Genomic DNA, 21,922 nt, shown 5'->3' with positions numbered 1-21,922 from the left:
CAACCGGGTATAAACATTGCGTTCAGTTTCACGTCATGTAAACTGGTGAACTTAACAAGATGGAAACCTGGTATAAACATTGCGTTCATTTTCACGTCATGTACACTGGTGAACTTAACAAGATGGCCGCCTGGTATAAACATTGCGTTCAGTTTCACGTCATGTACACTGGTGAACTTAACAAGATGGCAACCTGGTATAAACATTGCGTTCAGTTTCACGTCATGGACACAGGTGAACTTAACAAGATGGCAACCTGGTATAAACATTGCGTTCATTTTCACGTCATGTACACTGGTGAACTTAACAAGATGGCCGCCTGGTATAAACATTGCGTTCAGTTTCACGTCATGTACACTGGTGAACTTAACAAGATGGCAACCTGGTATAAACATTGCGTTCAGTTTCACGTCATGGACACAGGTGAACTTAACAAGATGGCAACCTGGTATAAACATTGCGTTCAGTTTCACGTCACGGACACAGGTGAACTTAACAAGATGGCAACCTGGTATAAACATTGCGTTCAGTTTCACGTCATGTACACAGGTGAACTTAACAAGATGGCAACCTGGTATAAACATTGCGTTCAGTTTCACGTCATGTACACTGGTGAACTTAACAAGATGGCAACCGGGTATAAACATTGCGTTCAGTTTCACGTCATGTACACTGGTGAACTTAACAAGATGGCAACCGGGTATAAACATTGCGTTCAGTTTCACGTCATGGACACAGGTGAACTTAACAAGATGGCAACCTGGTATAAACATTGCATTCAGTTTCACGTCACGGACACAGGTGAACTTAACAAGATGGCAACCTGGTATAAACATTGCGTTCAGTTTCACGTCATGTACACTGGTGAACTTAACAAGATGGCAACCTGGTATAAAGATTGCGTTCAGTTTCACGTCATGTACACTGGTGAACTTAACAAGATGGCAACCGGGTATAAACATTGCGTTCAATTTCACGTCATGTGCCCACGGGGTCGAGGAGGCCGCCACCGCCGCCAGCAAGAGACGTCATGTCCGCTGAGTGCTTGGGCACGGATCCCGCTGTAGTCACCGCTGTAGTCACCGCGTAGTTTATTTCGCGCGGGGTTAGACGTGGAACGAGTCGTGGTCACGCCGTTTCGTGCTTGTCGGCGCTTACGAGGACGAGACGCATCGTGACCGCGGCGCCGCGCGGCCTTGTCACGGGTCCCGCTGCACAGAAGGCCTCGGGTACGATACACACTCAAACACACACACGATGTGCCCCATGTGCAAGCCCTTTTGTCGCTCCGCAGCTGGATGGAGGCCTCTTGATATGACCGCGATAAAACGGCACCACGAGAGATACAAAGTCGCTGTCGAATGTACTGGTTGAGAAAAAGCGAACGGACGTTGTTGTTGTTGTTAATCTTGATCGGACCTTGGCTGCGGTGATCGTGTCGATCGCTCGTGTAAAACGTGACATTCACGGAATGCCTTTCAAATGCGGCGTTATCCCAGAGATGTGTTGCCCATCATCATTGCTGGAGCCCCTCCGATGTTTGTGCTTCGTGCCCGAGCGGACGGCCCCGTCTGTACGCGAATTACATTCAGAGAGTCCCCGACTTACGATATTTCGAACTTACGATCGATGCATGTGAAAAGTTTTTTTTTAATCGCAGATAAGATTGTTTCCTGAAATAAATTTCTATTAAATTGCAGTTCATATAGGTAGGCTAAGAATTTACCTTGTTTTTTTTTACTTTACATTTTACTGTGCAATACAGTATTGTAATTAATAAATACACACAGTATATAGTTTATACTACGGTACTGTAAATTTGCTTTGTTTTGCTAAATTATTACCATTCTTTAAGACTCCTGGCTAGGCTAGGCCATCTTCGACTTACGATATTTTTGACTTACGATGATGGGGTCGTCGTAACACATCTCCATCGTAAGTAGAGGACGACCTGTGTTTACACGGCTGGAGTGTGAAGGTCTCCGCAGCTGTCGCCAACTTCTCGAGGTCACGCCAACTTCTCGAGGTCACGCCAACTTCTCGAGGTCACGCCAACTTCTCGAGGTCACGCCAACTTCTCGAGGTCACGCCAACTTCTCGAGGTCACGCCAACTTCTCGAGGTCACGCCAACTTCTCGAGGTCACGCCAACTTCTCGAGGTCACGCCAACTTCTCGAGGTCACGCCAACCTCTGGAGGTCACGCCAACTTCTCGAGGTCACGCCAACTTCTCGAGGTCACGCCAACCTCTGGAGGTCACGCCAACTTCTCGAGGTCACGCCGTGCACGGCACCATCTGGTTGGTGTCCTGATCGCCGCCTTTACGCGGTGGACGAAGCCCCACACGGGCGCGCGTCTTCCCCTTTCACTGCTCTCACAAAGCAAACGCCGACATTCAATAGGTTTAGAATATAATCAAGGAACAGACAAACATCGTGCATGTGCTCATGGCTCCTGTAAAGCTTTCCAGCTTGAGAGACGGAGGCACACGTGGATCTTACAGCAGGAGACATGCATACCTAAATTACTCTGAAAGATAAAAAGGAAACATTTTCAGGCAACAAACACAAATCATACATTGTATTGGTCTTAATCCATGCAATGGTTAGGTCACTGATTGAAATCATGATGATGGATAGTTACTTGGGTCCACACCTCTCGGATCCCCACCCCACTCCATTGAATTATAATTGAATTTCAGCCAAGGAATGTAACGCATTTAAGAAGATGTCCACCAAGGAGATGGAGCAATGAAATCAACTCATGTGCAGGTGCTGAATGGATTATGTCCAAGATTGTGAGAGGTGGTGGCAGCTTAGGAAGGCCTTCATCCAGATGTGCATTGGTCATTCCATGATGGTTATGATATCTTTACGAGAGTTATTGTGACCTCAGAAAGCCAATGCATTGCGACTTTTATACTTCGTTGAAAAGTGTTACATTGTATTATACATTTGAATCATATAATATTGTATATGTCGGTGGTGGACGATGGTGTTTATATATTTAAAAAATTGTTTATCAAAGCTGATGTGCCAAAATGTTATTTCATGAGCTAGCAATTCACTGGTGATTGAAGAGCTCCCATGCAGTCACCATCTCTCAGAATCTTTTGACGCCACAATTTATATAGTACCTGTGCATGAGCTGACTTACCTTTGATGGCTGTCATCATGAACTTGACTCCATACCCAGTACGCCAGAACTAAGAACACATGCTCTGGGTTACCTGGCACTTCTGGGGACCCGCATCAGTATTTCATTTAATATTGTTGAGAAGGTTAAACTGCTTCTGATTAACACATCTGGAAAGACAATAGACAGATAGGCTTTTATTATAATGTACTTTTAGTTCAACATTCTCCATTGATTGTAACACCACTCGCTCCTTTTTGAAGCCACTGGCTCTTCATTGACCTTTTGCATATCTTGTGTCATGTTTGCTTGTCAATTTGTTGCAGTTGGGTAGCTGCTGGGAGTCATTGAAAGCTGTTGGAAGCATGTCGCATTCACAGGCGATTCGCATCATTTACATCACCGTGGCCCAAGTGACAGGAAAAAACACAAACCAAGGTTTGGTCTTGAATCAATCTTCATTGTTATTACAAATGTGACATTTTATGTTGTTTGTGGAAAATACAAGTTCTATTTAATGTTTTTAAGTACTGTATGTATTCGTAACTTGCATAAACAGGGGAGATGATGTGGTGGTGAAATGCATTATGTAAAATAGTACATTTTACGTAAATCGTAATGTGCATAATGCACCATGGGTGGTGGATTATACAGTTAAATTAAATAATCCAGCAGGAATATCAATATATTCTGATTCAATCGCAATCGTAATTGGCAAAAGTGCATTATTCATCATTCGGAATGGGCTGGTTTAATAATTCCTTTTTTGTTATCAAATTGGATTATTGCCAATACATTGGGAAAATAATCTTACCCGTTCTATGCAGATACATATTTCATAGGATCCATATCTCAGTAACAATATATTGTCACAGTATAATGTAAAATAAAAAAGAATGTTCCAATGAAATGTTTACTTTTTTACGAATGATTAACATCATCTTAACAATTACTGACAATTTGATTATATTAATTACCATTATGTGATCATATTCATTAAATCAAACGTTATTATTAATCTGTTTTTGCAATTATCAGTAATATTGTATTTAATTTTATTTATCACAGCAACATGACGAATGTGACTTTTTTGATACCGTGCCCTTTTACGCAAGGGCATGTCAAGAGTCATTCACATCATACCTCAATCTTGATTTGAAGCTTTCGTGACTGCAGGAATCCATACTCATTGGTTATTTCGGTAAAGTCACGTAGATATATATATATACCTACGTGACTTTACCGAAAGAACCAAAGAGTATCATACCTCAATTTGAACATTTGAAGGGGCACCCTCAGTGGCAGCTGCCCCTCTGCGCACAAAGTGACTCGGCGCCTCGCCTGCAACTGGGCATTAGACTGCCAGTAGGGGGCGATGATTGCTATGTATACAGGAATCCTTCACTATACGTAAGGGATGTGTTCCCGGAAAATGCTACTCAAGTCGAAATGACCTAAAGCGAACTCTAATTTCCCACAGGCATAATGTAAACAATCAGGGGTTTTGTTCCTAGCTGACATATCTGAAAAAAATGCGTGACTCAATATTATGATGTGTACAAACATGCTTATGATTATAGGTTAGGAAATACAAATGATTAGGTAAATCTTACCAAAGATGGTTGAAGCGATATGCTGATTTTGATCTTCAATCCACGCACTTAAAATGTATTTCCAAATTTTCTAGAATTCCACAACTGATTTATTTTAGTGGCAATTAAAAGTGCCACATTTTGAGCACGTTCAAAAATGTTTCCTGCATTAACTCGAATAGTTCTCACCGAAGTTGTGGGTAGGCCAAGAATTTTGGAAATATCGACTGCCTTTTCACGTGTTTCAAAACGCTTACTGTGTGTTTTACACTCTATTTAAGCCCTTTGTACTTATATTTGAATGCTATATTTCTAGCTAACACGTGCACAATCACCACAAGAAACGGCCGGGCTGGCCGAAGGAGGCTAAGCATGTATTTATGTACAGTATGGTATTACATCACAAAATAGTCAATTTTCACCTTGTGCGATCTTAGTAGAAAAAATACGAAAAATGTTGTGCAATTTTTTTAAAGGAACGATTTGCAAAACATTACACTTATTAGGAAATATGTTCCTTAATTAATCAGGAATGTTTATGCAAAACATCGCATAATGCGGCAACTTATATTGGGAGAGTCCTGTTATCGCAATTGAGTAATTTACGAGTCATTTTTCAATTGGTAAAATTTGCGCCCTGATACCAGCATCTTTCAAGAAAGATTAGATACTCTTGACTATCTTCAACAGTCTTGAATCTTGTCATCGTGTCATCCTATTCCTTGACTTGTCTAATACAATTTACACTGTGGACCACTCTGGAATGCTGCAAAGGCTAAATGCCTACATTTTCATATTGTGCAATCAACTGGATTTGCAACTGCTTATCTACTAGTTTCAAATTATTTCTGTCAATAATACATCATCTGACAGGACCCCCATTACTAAAGTAATTTCTCAGGGCTCTATCCTGTTTTCTGTGCTCTTGAATAACCTAGGCATCTTTAACCTCCACTTTTTCATCTGCACTTTTTTGCTAATGACCTCTGGAACTTCCATGGAGGAGTTACAACAGCATCTGCAACAGGACTTCGATGATCTTAAAACTTAAATGTATTGCCATAAAACTGGTCAATTCCTAAAAATACCAGGTTTACGTCATTTTTGGGTTGCCCTCAGCCTGTCTCACCACCGATGTATATTATGCTTCTGAACTCGCACCTTATTTATCAGGTTCACAACTTGAAATACCTCGGCATTGTCCTTGACTTGAACTTGTCTTTCAAGACCCACATTGACCACTTGGCCAAAAAGATATTCTTTTACAGAAACAAATGCTGTATTCCACCTTGACTCGATATAAATATATAGTTAATGCCACCGTCTTCCCATATTTTATGATGGTGGCACCATTTACTGCCAAACTTTTGAATCTACCTTCAAATATATCGTTCTATTATACCCATCGGTTCTCCGTATTTCCTTTTATGCCCCTATATAATTCATTATTGCAACCTGCATATTATCTCAAATCTTTTCCCCAGGATATCTGGAGAGACCATCACAAATCTGCCAATTACCTAAAAGACCACGAAGTTCATCTTACTCTCTTCTGTAGCCTCAGAAGTGTCCCCTTATTCCTCCAAAACATTTCTAAACTTTTGTGAAAAGCCTTTCTGTGTTGCTGCCCAAAGCTTCTGGAATACCCTTGTTGCTCATCTTGAGCTTGGTTTCCCTCCCTTGACTCACCCAATTTATTTCCCTATTATACTAAGACAGAGCATACTTTGACCTTTATCTAGCTTTTCATGGCACCTCTTGCTCATCATATTTGCACATGTTTTTTCATTTAGGACCATTAAATACATTGTTAGTTGTGAAATATTGATGTTTTTGCCTTTGTTTTGTTGCTGTGCTCACGCAACATAGATCACCGTTGTAAAAGAGCCGGGCAACTGGCTAAACAGGATCATCCGTTTTACAATATAAATTCTAACTCATTCTTGTGAATGACATCAGGGGATCTTTAACATCCACTAAAGCAGACGGCGTGTATTATTGTTATTACACACGTGGTAAAAACCATGACTGCAAGAAACAGCAAACTGCATTACCACTCAAAATACGTGTAGATGAGACAGAAAAAAGTGATGGGAGATGTTATACACAAGGGTCAATCCATGGAAGATAAAAATGGCCTTGTAAGTGACATGTCTTTGATTTTCCTGTAACTTTGTTCGTAAGCAGCTTGATATATATATGGTGGTTTCTGAAATTGTATCACTACCCATGATCCTACAATGAAATGTACAAGCAATAGAGGAGTTGGAAGTTTTAGTGACTGGTGTTATTTTTGCAGGCATTTATAGGAATATTGCCAATCAGAACGTCTAGAGATATAAAAATTAGTATAATAGTATATTTTCTGATGCAAATTCTAAATATACAAACCAAAATAATATATAGGGATTTTTTTTAATGTATAATTGTGGGATCATGGAATCATTTAATTTGACAAACATTAACATTTTATGTTTTTCAAAGTCAAAGTTTAGGCCTTTACTTTGCACCACACTAAAGGCAGAAAATAATTAAATTGATGTTTTGCCAACATTTATTTTCATGAAAGGTTTTTTCTTAAAATAATAATTTTTTGATTGAGTTCCTTTATATTGTCTGTAATCCACGACCAGTAGCAATTATTCTCGCATTCACTTCCCCTGTATTCACGTGGCATAACAGACATAAATATGGAGCAGTAATTAGAATTGCAAATTTAAGGATGATCTCTCCAATAAGATATGACATGTCTGGTGTTTGGATGTGCTTATAAAATTAGCGATTCAAAAACAAGACATTCGCAATTGTAGCATTTTCGAAATGATTTTCTGTACAGTATTTAGCCTGTTTTTAAATAGAAGAAACATTAAATTTACTTCTAGATTTGAAGCTTTCGTGACTGCAATGATTCATATTCTTAGGTTTTTTCGGTAACGTCACGTAGGTAAAACATCAAAATTATTTTATTTTATTTTCATTAATTTTGATGTTTTACCTACGTGACTTTACTGAAAAAAACCTAAGAATATTTAATTTACTATACTATAAACTACTAAAACTATTATTTTACCAGGTAAGGCCCACTAAGCTATATAGCTTTTTCAGAAGTGACCTGGACACAAATGATAGCTTCACAAAGTGACTTGTGTGGAAAGTTACGGCAGCCAAATACTCTTAAAGCACGTTTCTAAATATGTTGGGAAAAACCGGAGGACCTGGAGAAAAATCCACGCGATCACGGGGAGAACATTCAAACTCCTAATATACAAGCTTAAGGGTTGAGATCGAACTCACAACCTGTATACCGGGCGAGGTAGTTAACAGCTCGCCACCATGTCATCCCAAAGACAATTTTTGTTGTCACAGCAAAAATGTCTTTCATTGTCTGGTCGCTCGGCTAGTACTTTTATCCTGAAGCTGTTACTAATGTTGTTGTTGAGCAGAGCACATGAAGTTTTGTTACAGAGCTGATGCAGTTTTTTGGTGGCTAATCGAAGGCATTTGCTGGTCCACCGAGATGCATGCATGTGACGTTGTAGTCATCATACTCATCATCGTGCTCCATAATTGTTTCCACATAGCACTTCCGCTCGTATGCTGTGAAGTCTTGTGAATTAAAATTAAGACTTGAACCTTGACTTGTAACAAAATGTGTTTCAATGTTTCCCAAATGTAATAACATCTAATTAGAAAAAAACTGTTCTGAATATTTTACTTTGGTATTTGGATTCTGAATCTGGCCAGTGTAGGACAATTTAATGTATTTTTTTGTATAAAGATTGATTTTAAATGATAATGTGGCAGAGAATAAATTGAGCTCGGGCATAATTTATATCTTTCATAATCCTAAATGAGTAACTGGTTTTATAAGAAATATGAAAAACAAGTAATGTTAAGACAATGGGGGAAAGGAAATGTATGTTTTGAGAGATCAAGAATTAATTCAAATGTTACTTTTACAGCTATTAACTTTTCTTCCCATTTAACCTTTGCAGTGGAGGTGGCAGGGAAGATTCTGAATCATGTGGATTATGGAAATGATCCTTTAAATGAATCTATTTTGAAAAATAAATCGGCTACAAATGCAGAGAAGATGTACATGTGTGAGCAGTGTGGAAAAACATTTTCAAGTAAGCGTACGTTAGCTGTCCACCAGAGAATACATGCAGGAGTGAAGCCATACATGTGCAAACATTGTGAAAAGCGATTTTCTCAAGGTCAACACCTGAAGGCTCATTTGAGGACCCACACTGGAGAGAAGCCTTTTATATGTCAAGACTGTGGAAAACGTTTTTCACTTAAATCCACCTTGAAGACACATTCGTTGACACATTCTTTAGAGAAGCCATTTGTTTGCAATGACTGTGGAAAAGGGTTTTCAAAGGCTTCTTACATGAAGGTTCATCAGTTGACCCACACCGGAGAGAGACCATATGCATGCCAAGATTGTGGCCAGAGGTTTTCTCAGCCTTCTTCCCTCAAAACTCATCGGTTCACGCACACTGGAGAAAGGCCATTTATATGCGCAGATTGTGGAAAAAGGTTTTTACAGGCATCCACCCTGAAGGAACATCAGAAAATTCATACTGGAGAGAGACCATATGTTTGCAAAGAGTGTGGGAAGAGTTTTTCATATTCAAGTGCCATGACTGTCCATCAAAAAACACATACAGGAGAAAAACCTTTCATATGCAAAGATTGTGGAAGGGGTTTTGCGCAAAAGCCTCACTTGAAAACCCACCAGCGGATACACACTGGAGAGAAGCCATATGAATGTAATGTTTGTGGAAAAAGCTTTTCGCTAAATTACAATCTTAAAGCTCATCAGAAGACTCATCTTAAAGGAGATGTATGCGAACAAAACAAATTACAAAGTGAAAATGTTGATGCTATCCAGGTGCAGTCCATCCAAAAAGAGAACTTTCAGTATGATGGAGGTAATGTTGGATGTAAAGAAATTTCATATTCACAGGAAATCCAAGTAGCTTGTCAGATGTGGGAAGATGAAAAAACGAAGAACACCAGACAAGGCAAGTGAAGCATTTTTTATTTTAGATATAAATATAAAAGCATGCTGTATAGAAGTGCTTGTATATATAAAATGTTTTTTTTAAGACTGTATGATATCACCTGGAAATATCAATATTAACCATGACTTGCAAATGCTCAATTTGTTGGTTTTTACAACTTCACGCTTTGCAAAGCAAAAATCGGTTAAGTTTTAGGATAGCAACTAATGTATTGATGTAGAGAGCCTAAATCGTTAAGCTGCACTTGAATAGAAGTGATTAAGCATTGGCAGAACCATTACAAATGCCATTCAAATTTTAACTGTTATACCATTTATGATGGCTCAATGTCCAATGCAGCATTTGTGTTTTTGAAATACAGATTGAAGGTTAAATTGGGCTTTAATAGAAATCATTTATCTTGAGAACAGAGAGCTTGCAGACGGGAGTAAAGTGACATTAGAGGAAGTGCATGTAGGCAGGCGTGAGTGCATGAATTATGAATACTGAAGTGCCATCTTGAAGTTTATCCAGTATTGGATAGGGAGACAGTGTGGAGGCATTATAGTTTGTGGTATGTGGAAGCTGATGTGTGTGCAGGCGACAGTATGGCAGTAGCATATTTGATCATCAGGAGCAGTGGTTCTTACCTTTACTGCAGCCTGCACCACTTTGGTTCTCCATCGTTAATGTTTTTATAATGTTCATAAATACATAGGTTTGATGAAACAAAGTAGTTGTACTTACGTGCCAGTGCTGTAATCGTGTTTTCGATTATTTCTTTTGGAAAAAAATCTGGCATGTCTTGCACCCCCAGAAAGGGCATCTTGCACCCCCAGGGTGTGCATGCACCCCAGGTTAAGAACCACTGGTCTCGAGTGTGAGAGATGTGTAGGGGCCATAGATGAGAGATTTGCCAGAGTTAAGTCAGGTTGTGATAAATAAATTCATTTTATCAGCAGTATTTGATGTAAGAAAATGGTGGATGTGTGAGATGTTGCACAGAATGGAGGTTTTAGGTCCTGTAGAGTTGAGATGTGGGAAGAGAATGATAGCTCGGGATCGATGACAATTGTAACGTCTTGTTCACTGCAAGTGGTTTCAGAGTTCAGGAGGTACATGCTTAAATTGGAGTCTTTACTGAGATTGGACTGTTTTGCTCATGAGTGCATTCAGTTTTGGCAACATTTATTTGGAGAGACCGAATCGGAGGTGAGATGCATCAAAGCAAGATGCGAGTGGACAGTGAACATGGGTTAATGGATTCAATGGCGATGTGGAGCTGAATGTCATCAGAATGGAAATGATGGTCAACATTTAACCTCAAGATGATTTTTGAGGGAGGAGATATATTTGGACTAACAGGCAGTTGAGGATGGAGCCTTGGAAGATGGCATATCTCTGTTTTGAGAAAAATACAGTATTCATATAGAAATTTATAAAGAGCTGTTTGAGAGGTGAGAGTGGAACTAGAAAACAAATGAGCTGGTGATGCCTGCATAATTATTCAGAGTATTAAATGCAAGAGTGTATAATGGGGGCCGACAAAGCAGTAACACAATGATGAGATAGGGCTAACTCTGCTATATCCATGGATGTGTATTTTGTTATGAAGACAGTGATTCTACTGTGGGATATTTGTACATTTATTTTGCAGATGAATAACAGATAAAATAGGTGAGAAATAAGATTATTGGCTGTGTGTGTTATGCAATGATTGTACACATAGCACTTCCTAAACCAATTCGATGCATTCCAAAACTTTGCAGTTTTTTATTAATTAATGTATCTATGATATCAATACCCAAACTATAAGGCTCGTTCTAGCAGGATCCCATCATCTGGTTATAGGTCTTTCCCCAGCTGTTTGCTGACATGGATACCTTTTCTAATACCTGTCTGTAACCTGTCCTCGTCATCATTAATGGAGATATGCCCTACCTACTGTGACTGTTCTTGCGTTTCAATTTGTTTATCTGATTCTGCCACAATTTCTTAAAAATAATTATTCAAATGCCTGACGATATTTTTCGAGTTGCTTTCTTAAAGCCTCGTTATCAGAGCCATACATCAACGTAAACATTGATACATAAAACGGCCATCTTTTAACCCTAAAGTTGATCACTCTGCTCTTACAAAAATTGGCTTATGTCATCTATAAAAAAAATTGATTTGGTAACAAGACATATTTTGACCTCCATCCCATTATTTTACCTGGTTACAGACATAATTTAGATGAAGCTATATCGAAGTGAGATTAAAGCTTGGAGGTTGGCAAGAGGTGTGTATGGAGAATCAGATTTCCAAACTGACGGCAGTTTTACATGAGTATTGGGGCAGTTTTGAGCTCTGTCAGACTAAAAAATAATATGAATTTTAACCAAAGACACGAGGATTGATGCGGCAGCAAAAGTGATAGATTTTACAGTCTAAATAATAAAACGTGGGAGTGTTCAAACTAAGCCATAAGTGATGTAAAATATCAGAGACCTTAATGCGTCAAATGACTACTAATAACAGGAGAGGATAAAGATAAACGTTGAAATTCTCACAATTTGAATGATTGGCAGAAGTCAGTTAATTTATTAAGTCTTAGTGTTTTATAATCTTACATACCAAAACTTAATTGTGTGATGTGTATTTTTTGTCACTGTTGTTTCTGCAGCAGAGGAATCGCATGACGTTGAATGTGGAAAGTTGGCTGAACATTCTAACCATAAGACCCAAGGGTCTCAAAGTGCAGACACTGTATGTGAGCAAGATGTCTCAACAGAGTGTGCTGTCGTAGAGATATCACTCGTATCAGGCCTGGAGTGTAAAACTACTGAAGTGGACGTTGTAAATTGTGAAGAGATGGTGGAAACACATGGTGGATGTGCTACTCAGCAACTGTGGGCAGAGGTGAAAATAGAAAACAGCAGCAACGGTGAGAGAGATGTCAAGCAAATTTCACAAACAACGCATTATGGTAACAATCTTTATACATTTTGAAGACATTTTGTACAAAGGCAAGTGTGTTTTTACAAAATAGTTGATGGGCTACAGGCAGTAATGGGGAACAATTGAAACAAATATTCAGTTTTATTCGAATTTCTAAATAAAAATGCCGTCCTGTTCCAGTCACTTTTCTTATTTTTTCTGTTCTAGCCCAGGGTAAAAAAGCTATCCGAAACCTTACGTTGAAATATTTCCAAAACAAATTGTATGGAACAAAAAAGAATGCTTCTTAGAATTCCATCAGTAAATACAGTTGGAGTAAATGTATTGATTTGAAAATGTATACCTTAAAAACCTTTTGAAGCCAAACACATTTGGAGACATTTTGGGTTATGGAGGGTGTCTGGCATACTGAAAATAATTAAGAGATGGAGCGAAGACATTGATTTGTGTGTAGGTGCTAGGTGGAAGATGGGGTAATATATGTTTTGCACTTCTAGCAACAGCATGAAAAAAACTGGTTTGGCACACGTAGATATGTCTCACAATAAACATAAATATTTTAACTGAATAGTTAGCACACTGGACTTCCAGCCTGTTCAACTCCTGGCATGCCAGTTTTTACTTGGAGTCAGCCATTTTAACATGGCTGTTGGTTATCTATGTTTAAAAGTTAATGTTTAAGTATTAAACACATTAATTATTTAAAAACTTGGGCTGTTTTACATACTAAAAATCGCCATTGGCAATAATATTACATTTTCCTGCTAGAAGTGTCCCACGAACGTTTCCCTGAATCTACCTAAACATGTAAAATATCCCATTTTCGATCGTTTTTCAAACCAAGATGTGCACTACGACATGAAAAGTACTGCATATCAATTACGGTATATTGCAATGCATAGCAATGCTCTCCTTATCTCAATGCATCTTCATACTATGCCCCCTTTGTATGTGCTGGCGCATTACTTGATACATATCCAGTGCAGTGTCTCCGCCTCTGTATTTCCCACCATTCCACTTCACTCCACATGGAGTGATGTGCACTAATAATGCATTGGCACTGACTACACACATCAATGCACTGTGACTATCTATTGAGTGCTGGGCTGCGTGGCGAGAAGAGGAGATAAGCACATTATGGGTTTTTGTGGAGTGTGAGATGTATGCATTGAGAGGCTGGAAATGGGCACAGTGTAGATGTGTGGAATGGGGAATGCAGACATGTGAAGATGTATGGAGTCAGATGCAATGGTAGAACAAAGCACAAAGCTTTATTAAGAGATGCGAGTGTGGTACAAAGTGACAGACATCGCTGCCTCAGGATCAGTGAGGCAGTGAGTTGGAGAAAGAAGCAGTAAAGAAGAACAATGCATAACACATTTTTATGATGGGAAATTAAGTTTCTGCAAATGTTCTCCCAGATCTAACTTTAAATTGTAACAAGTCGCCAGAATAACATTAAGTTAGACCTTTTGGTAGAATGAAAATATTGGTTAATAGTTTTAATCCTCCTGTTTTTTCTCTCCATAGAGGCTGCCAAGAGGACACTCGTTGAGGAAGAGTATGAGAAGGAGCTATTAGATGGTTCTATTCTGAATACAAATGGTGAAAATGTTACAAAAAGGCCTTACATGTGTGAGCATTGTGGTAAGAGGTTTTCTGATAAACGTACTTTAGTTGTTCATATGAGAACGCATACTGGAGTGAAACCATATATCTGCACACACTGTGGAAAAAAATTCTCTCAAGGTCAACACCTGAAGGCTCATAAAAGAATACACACTGGAGAGAGGCCTTTTATATGCAAGATATGTGGGAAAGGATTTGCATTGAAATCCACATTGAAGGCACATGAATTTACACATAGTGTAGAGAAACCGTTTATTTGCAAACATTGTGGAAAAGGATTTTCACTCAAGTCTACTTTAAAAAATCATGAAATTGTACATTCTGGAGAGAAACCATTTCTCTGCAAGGAATGCGGAAAAGGATTTTCACAGGGATCATCTCTAAAAATCCATAAATTGACTCACAATGGTGAACAGCCATTTATTTGTCAGGAATGTGGAAGGAGGTTCTCACAAACTTCTTCTCTGAAGACTCATCAGTTGCTGCACACTGGAGAAAGGACATTTGTTTGCCCGGATTGTGGAAAAAGATTTTCATTTCCTTCTTCTCTGAAACAACATCAACAGATGCACAGTAGTGAACGACCATTTATCTGTAAGGAGTGTGGGAAGAGTTTTTCATACTATAGTAACTTAAAGGTCCATCAGAAAACACATACTGGAGATAAACCTTTTACATGCACACTATGTGGCAGGGGTTTTTCACAAAAACCTCATCTCAAGTCCCATCAGAGGACACACACTGGAGAAAAACCGTATGAATGCCAAGATTGTGGAAAGTGTTTTTCATTAAATTGCAACCTGAAGGTCCATAAGAAGACTCACAGACGACATATAAGTCTGTAATAAACTTTAAGAACGCACTGTCCTTAATCACTGGCATATCCTTCCTGGCTCTCAGGCTCTCTGTCTATCACCCCAAACTTACACAGGAAAACCTTACCGATCGTGATTTAATTAAACGCTTGTTTCAGATATTAATGGTTTTATAAGGTCTGTTTTCCGAACCACAGAGTGATGTTTCGGCTATGCGTGGTTTGACATTGCCAAGATTATTGCTCGGCTTGTGAGACGCGAGTGCTGTATCCGTTGAAAGTCACTTAAGGTGTGAATGAATCAATTGTGAAAACTTCACCGTGTGTTTTTGAGTACGTTTTTGTATTTTTTTGCGTGCGATAATGTAACGCAACACTCACGCGCAACGCAAATGTTCACACATTGGTGCATGCATATAGCCGTCTACTCGTTGAGTACGTCAACCATACGGATACCGAGATGGCAAAGCATTCACGTTCAAGTAACGGTGTTGGGGGGGAGGGGTGAGCGTCGGGCCGGCAAATTCAGTGCAGGGTGCGAGCGTTGGGCATATGAGTGCTGCGGTGCCGGAAGAGTAATGGAGACGAGGGTTTTATGTTGAGGTGAAATTGAACGAGTACACACACTTAAGTAATCGAGAGCGACTCGGCATCCTTAATTACAATCACAAGTGCAGGCAAAGAGGGAAGGGGTGATCATTTCGAAATCCGGAACACACCCCTATTTATCTCAAAAGCTCTCGTCGAATATAACTCCTGCGCTTGGCGAGGTTTTCCTGTTTCTTTCAAATGTCAACAAGCTTGGGTGCAACTAATTATGTATGCAGTAAAACTTCTCGTGGCTGAACATGGTGAAATCAGAATTTGGCCCATGCTGATTTTTTTCCAGCCATTGCTCTGCGTGGAAGGATGTGGCATTCTGTGCAACGTGCCCGAGACCATGGGTTCACCGAATGTTTCAGTCGACCACTTTGTCTGCTAGGAGTGACCTTACGCTCTCATTTTTGGATATTACTTTTCCTAAAACATTCAAACGTTCAATTGGGTTTGTTTAATTGTCAAGAGTTAAGTTATTAATATTTCAATGTTACGTATATTTAATTCATATTTGGTTAATTTACTGAATTATTTACAGTATACTGGAAAAATACGATTACCACTGAATATTTCGTCTGTTTTTGAGAGATTCCCACTGATGTTAACTCTAATAAATGAGAAGCATGATGAAAGTACAGCGCATTCTTGATGTTTAAAAAGAAAATACAACATCATTGCATTTCCAACCTTTTTAAATCCTTTATATTAAGTTCGCTTGCTTGCTTGCGTGCTTGCTTGCTTGCTTATGACCGTGCAAATCTTTCGGTCGTTTTTTAACCCACTTCTCGTCATCCAATCGAGCTGACATTTTGCACACAGACTCGTTGTGTGTGACAATTAATTTTCGTGAAAAAAATTTCCCAAATTTTACACTGTTTAGGGAAAAATAATTAAATATTTAATTACCAATTGCTTAATGGTGGCAGACAATCATCTGACCCATAGGCGGTAGCCATCTCAAGCCAGAGGACGAGAGGACTCGAGCCGCCCCGATGCCACGCATATAAAGGATTTATAGTGAAAAACTTTGTTTTTACGGGTTACTTTTTTCGCTGTAATGTTAGAAGCATATTCATCTGAAGCCATATAGACTTATTTTTATGTATATAAATTCTGTAGTGTAATACATGCTACCGTTACTATTTTAAATAGTTTTAACATGCTCATCCAGCTTTAAAAATGTTCAATGAACAATATTTTTTAGGTAAATACATTAATTATTACGTCCAAAATAAAGTCGAAATAATAGTGAAATGCTGTCAAATACAATGTTCCTTCTTACGCCTTCCTAAGCTGACGCTTGAGTCACTTGACAGGGCATCAATTAGTCAGTCTTGCGGGTTATTTTGGTTAAGGGCCATTGAGCTAACAGGGTCTGTTTCAATGATGACCTGAACAAAGCAGCTGAAACTGCAGCCAAGCACGTTGTATGAGAAGGGAGGGTTTACAGAGATTGCATAACAAAAACAGCGTTTATAAACATCGCCAATAAACAACCAGAACTATGTGTAATGGCAATTTAGCAAGCCATCCAAACTAACATGCATGGTAATATTGAGAGCAACAATTGGAATTCAAAATGCTTTAAAAAAACAGCGTGAGTTCAGTTATATTTACTATTTTAAATTCTCATTTCCAAAAACTGAATTCTGAAATATCAGTCACGTGGCTTTACGAATGGCATTCACAAGTGTGACAGCAGTTGTGGAACAATGCCCTCAATGTGTGTTTTTATTCTACATTTGCCAAAATTAGTTTGATTCTTTTGGATATATTTTGCAATGTGCACGCGGAGGTCGGGAGACACTTTGATTTTTTTACTTTTGTCGTTAATCTCGTGGGGTTAACGTTCACGGGTTCGCCCTATTGCGGGCAACCTTTTTGGGATATCATTTTACCTATTGCGGGGGTTTAGTTTTGGCCTTTCGCGGGTACACTGTACCCAGAAGTATTGTATCGTTGCTGATACCGTGGGGCGCGGCAGGCGAGGGACGCGAGGTCGTCGGTGGCACCTCAACCTGTGCGTGCAAGCATCTCGCGGACAAAGACTCCCCCGTTGTAGCCTTCACAGAGACTCTTGGGCTACACCCATTTCAAACCTTTTTAAATCCTTTATATTAAGTTCGCTTGCTTGCTTGCTTGCGTGCTTGCTTGCTTGCTTACGACCGTGCAAATCTTTCGGTCGTTTTTTAACCCACTTCCCGTGATCCAATCGAGCTGACATTTTGCACACAGACTCGTTGTGCGAAACAATGAATGTTCGTGAAAAAAAATTTGCACAATTTTACACTGTTTAGGGAAAACAAATTAAATATTTAATTACCAATTGCTTAATACTGGCAGACAATCATTTGACCCATAGGTGGCAGCCATCTCAAGCCAGAGGACGAGAGGACTCTAGCCGCCACGCATATAAAGGATTTATAGTGAAAAACTTTGTTTTTACGGGTTATACTTATTAAACAGTCTGCCTCAGCAGCAGATCATGCTTTCGCACCTGATGACGGACACTTGTGTTGCGCCCGAAACGTGATTTATTTTATTTCTACCTACGTGACTTTACCGAAAGAACCAAAGAGTATGGATTCCTGCAGTCACGAAAGCCTTCAAATCAAGATTTAACAGACTGTTGGATAAAATTTTGACTTAACTTTCGTGACTGCAAGGAATTCAGATTATTGGTTCTTTCGGTAAAGTCACGTAGATTAAAAAAGTAATAAAATGTAAAATAATTAAAAAAACATTTCCGTGACTTTACCGAAAGAGCCAAGAATGAGAGACTGTTGGGGCAAGTGCTGTCAAACGAGCAGCTCCTATGAAGGCCGGAACGGCGCACGAGGGGGTCGGTGGCCAGCACCGCCTTTGTCTCTCCAGGAACAATGTTTTCACATTGCACCAGGTACTCATTTGAGGCTGAGCCGACCTAGGGGAGACCCAGAACCGATTAAGATAATCGTCATTAGTGTTTGACGTGAGCGGGGATCAAACTCAGGTAGCCAGGTTTGCAGTAGGGTGTGCTAATTGTAGCGCTACTGCTCATTATTGTCTCGGAATGTTTTTTGTATTTGGTTTTTGTATGTTTATTTAATTTTTTGGTTTTAGTTTATTTGGCATGCAGTACAGTACTTACAATTGTGATGTGTTCATATTTGGTTGCCGTGAACTTAACCCCATTGTTTAGGTAAGGCTTAGGTATTGAATATGACGGTTTTGACTTTCGCGGCACTTTTCAAGAACCCAACTCCCGTGATATCCAAGGGTCGACTGCACTTAATTTATCAAAAAATTAACCCGTAAAAACAAAGTTTTTCACTATAAATCCTTTATATGCGTGGCATCGGTTTTATTTTATTATTCATTTCTGTTTTTCTTGAGTAAGAGTTTCATTTTTATCACATTGGTATTTTAAATTAAATATGAAAAAAAATTTCCTAAAAAGTGGAAAATTTTGGAAAAAAATTTCACGAAAATTAATTGTCACGCACAACAAGTCTGTGTGCAAAATGTCAGCTCGATTGCATCACGGGAAGTGGGTTAAAAAACGACCGAAAGATTTGCACGGTCATAAGCGCGCAAGCAAGCAAGCAAGTGAACTTAATATAAAGGATTTAAAAAAGAAGGTACACTATGTGAGAAGAATTCATTTTCTCAGTATAGCAGTATGTAAGATGCATTATTTTCGGAATGGCTTCGTGGTCAGAAGGTTTTTAAACAGGTAGTTTGCATTTTAAGGTTTGGTTTAGATATCTATGAAATATAAATTCCAATGTTGGATATAAAGGAAATGCAGTTTTTACATTAGATTGTTCACAGATAATTCCATTCATGTGAACATAATTGATTCCCAACCTACAATGTTTCCTGTTCAAGTACTGTATTCCATGATCTGGCTTTAGTTCCATCCCCCAACCCTCCGTGTATGTATGTTGAAAATGATTTTGCACCTTATGGAGCCAACTGCTACTCGTGTGTGTGCGCTCCTTTCCTAGTACCTGCACATGTCCCCAAACATTCAGAATGTATTTTTGGTTACATCTGCATTGGTTTCCTACCATTCAATATAGATGTTCATGTGTATCAATTACGTTATTCTACGTGGTTCTCTTGATTCATAAGTGCTTAAATGAATGCATCGGTTTCCACTGAATAGATTGCCTTGTCATGTCAACAAGATGGGCATAATATATATAAAAAATAAATATTTCTGGGATCTGATTAATAGTATTTGTGTGGTCAATTGTGTTGCACCTTTTACAAATGTGTTTTGCTCATGTGGTTGATTGGCCTCTTAAGTTGTCCATTATTCGGTTCCTTACGATCTTCGTGAAAGTGGTATACATTTATTTGAAGGCTAATGGATCTGTTCTGTCACCGTTTTGAATAGAAGAATGGTTGAATCATTACACGCTTGAGGCATTTAATTTCCATGTCAACAGCTGGTTGCGCTTACATGACGTTCACAGTTATTCCATCTGGTCTGCGAGCCTTCTCTCTTTCCATACTGTTAGTGATCTCTATCATCTGGTGTTTAAAAAAAGCGACAAGCTCCAATTGTATTGTTTTTGTACGCCATTCCACAGTATCCGGAGTAGCTGAGTGGAGTCCCATTTATTCCACCAGAATACACGTGCATTGGGCAATCACCAGCAATGTGCTTTATGGTGTGCGACTCGCCACATTTGCAGTTTGGCGTGTCTTTGATCTTCTATTCAGAGGAAATATCCACACGAGCAATGTGCTGATCACACGATTGAGGGCGCTCCACTGAAATACAACTTTTACAAAAAAATTCTTCAAGAGCCAAAGGGTACAGAACGAATAGCAAAGAAAGGGCGAAAATTATAACAACGAACGGTTGACATAACGAGTTACTACACCATCGTGATTAGAGAACGGACGAGAGCACGTCGGCACACCGCCCTATCATGGCAGGGGAAATAATACGGGACGGGGTATTTGCAAGGGGAGGGGAGGAGAGGGGGAGACAATGTAACCAAACAAAGCCCAAAAATAAAATCACATAAATTCGACGTCAGAGTTATGTTTTTTTTACCAGGAGCAACGATCACTTGTGTAAACAGGAGCGTGGCACAGTGTCCGGAGTCCGTCATGACTCCCCTATCCCTTCTCCCCGGCCGACAGCGCCATCGCTATTTCATGGTGGGTTAACCAAAAACAGAAACCATGTGACCTCATTCCCACTCCTTCACTTTCAACGTATGGCCAGAGATGTCCCATACCTACCAGGAAGAGGAGAGGGGGCAGTGCCGGATTAAGCTAGTGCGGGGCCTGTAGCATATGTTATAAAGGGGGCCCTAAAAAAATATAACTATTAAAACACAACTTTTTTTACTCGCATAGTAAAGTAATTGTATTTTTCAGTAGCTATGCAGCCAGATAATACGACAAATCGCTAAACTTAAACACCCAGTCGTTCATAAAAGTTGAAGGCGGTGTAGTACTATAGTAATAGAGCAAGTGCAGAATCACTGAACCGGAATTTATAGCTTGAAATAATTTAGCGCGGGACCCTTGAAAGTGCGGGGCCCGTAGCATATTTAGCTACTTTTGCTGCTAGGATAATCTGGTACTGGGTGGGGGAGATTGTGTTCTTTCCAGTGGGCCAAAATAGTTTTCCTACCCATTGTATCGAAGGTTTGGAGCAGAGCGTGCTGGTATATTATAATCATTGTGGTCTTGGACAACTGAAAGGGTCACCCCCTTGCCACAAATACGGTTAAAGTCTGTAATATCCTGATGGAATCCTAAGATGTCAGGGCATGTCCAAAGGCGTCTGAGTCATCCTTTGCTCAATTCTTGTCTTGTTCAGGCAATGGCACAGATTGCTTCTAAACCTCGATAAGTGGTCGAGATTGGACAAAAAGGCCACATGGCCATTTCATAGGTCCCTGTGAATATAAAGTGTTTGGTAAAGAAATAACTTTTTACGGAACGTTGTTACGATTTTGATGATAGAAATTTTCATATGACATAGCAAATTATTTGCTTCCAGCAGCTTCCTGTATTAGTGTTTTACCTCCATCAGTGCACTTCATCTGAATAGAAGGTTTCCATCAACATTAAACCAGTTGAGAAATACGCTTTCAAAAAAGCGTTACACAATTTCCAGCTAACATGTCTGTGCAGCAGATGGCAGCACAGGTTCTAGAATTGCATCCTCATCATGGTCCTGCTACTGTACTTGCA

The 21,922-nt window shown here is 39.4% G+C and overlaps 1 protein-coding gene across 3 annotated transcripts; it reads left to right on the top strand.

The window, feature by feature from the left end:
- Positions 1 to 1,005: 1,005 nt before the first annotated feature.
- LOC133359280 (zinc finger protein 845-like) lies at positions 1,006 to 19,934 on the top strand. 3 transcript variants are annotated; one of them, XM_061577770.1, is made up of 6 exons: positions 1,096 to 1,229; positions 1,979 to 2,298; positions 3,461 to 3,572; positions 8,722 to 9,756; positions 12,401 to 12,661; positions 14,206 to 19,934. In XM_061577770.1, the coding sequence occupies exons 3-6, from the start codon at positions 3,500 to 3,502 to the stop codon at positions 15,147 to 15,149; spliced, it is 2,313 nt and encodes a 770-aa protein (XP_061433754.1). In that variant the 5' UTR covers positions 1,096 to 1,229; positions 1,979 to 2,298; positions 3,461 to 3,499; the 3' UTR covers positions 15,150 to 19,934. The 3 variants fall into 3 exon arrangements, with proteins under 3 accessions (XP_061433752.1, XP_061433753.1, XP_061433754.1); XM_061577768.1 differs by having other exon boundaries at positions 1,006 to 1,229; positions 1,972 to 3,572; XM_061577769.1 differs by having other exon boundaries at positions 1,006 to 3,572; positions 12,404 to 12,661.
- The last annotated feature ends 1,988 nt before the right edge of the window (positions 19,935 to 21,922 follow it).

Source organism: Lethenteron reissneri, chromosome 64, assembly GCF_015708825.2.
Source record: "Lethenteron reissneri isolate LAM-NWPU_2019-01 chromosome 64, ASM1570882v1, whole genome shotgun sequence".
Taxonomy (NCBI): Eukaryota; Metazoa; Chordata; class Hyperoartia; order Petromyzontiformes; family Petromyzontidae; genus Lethenteron; species Lethenteron reissneri.
This window is presented reverse-complemented; position numbering and strand designations above follow the sequence as displayed.

Excerpts from the sequence above, each read along its gene's own strand:
- LOC133359280 (XM_061577768.1), top strand. The coding sequence starts at position 3,500 with ATGTCGCATTCACAGGCGATTCGCATCATTTACATCACCGTGGCCCAA. Across the intron at positions 3,573-8,721 it reads AGGAAAAAACACAAACCAAG|TGGAGGTGGCAGGGAAGATT; the intron begins GTTTGGTCTTGA and ends TAACCTTTGCAG. Across the intron at positions 9,757-12,400 it reads AACGAAGAACACCAGACAAG|CAGAGGAATCGCATGACGTT; the intron begins GCAAGTGAAGCA and ends TTGTTTCTGCAG.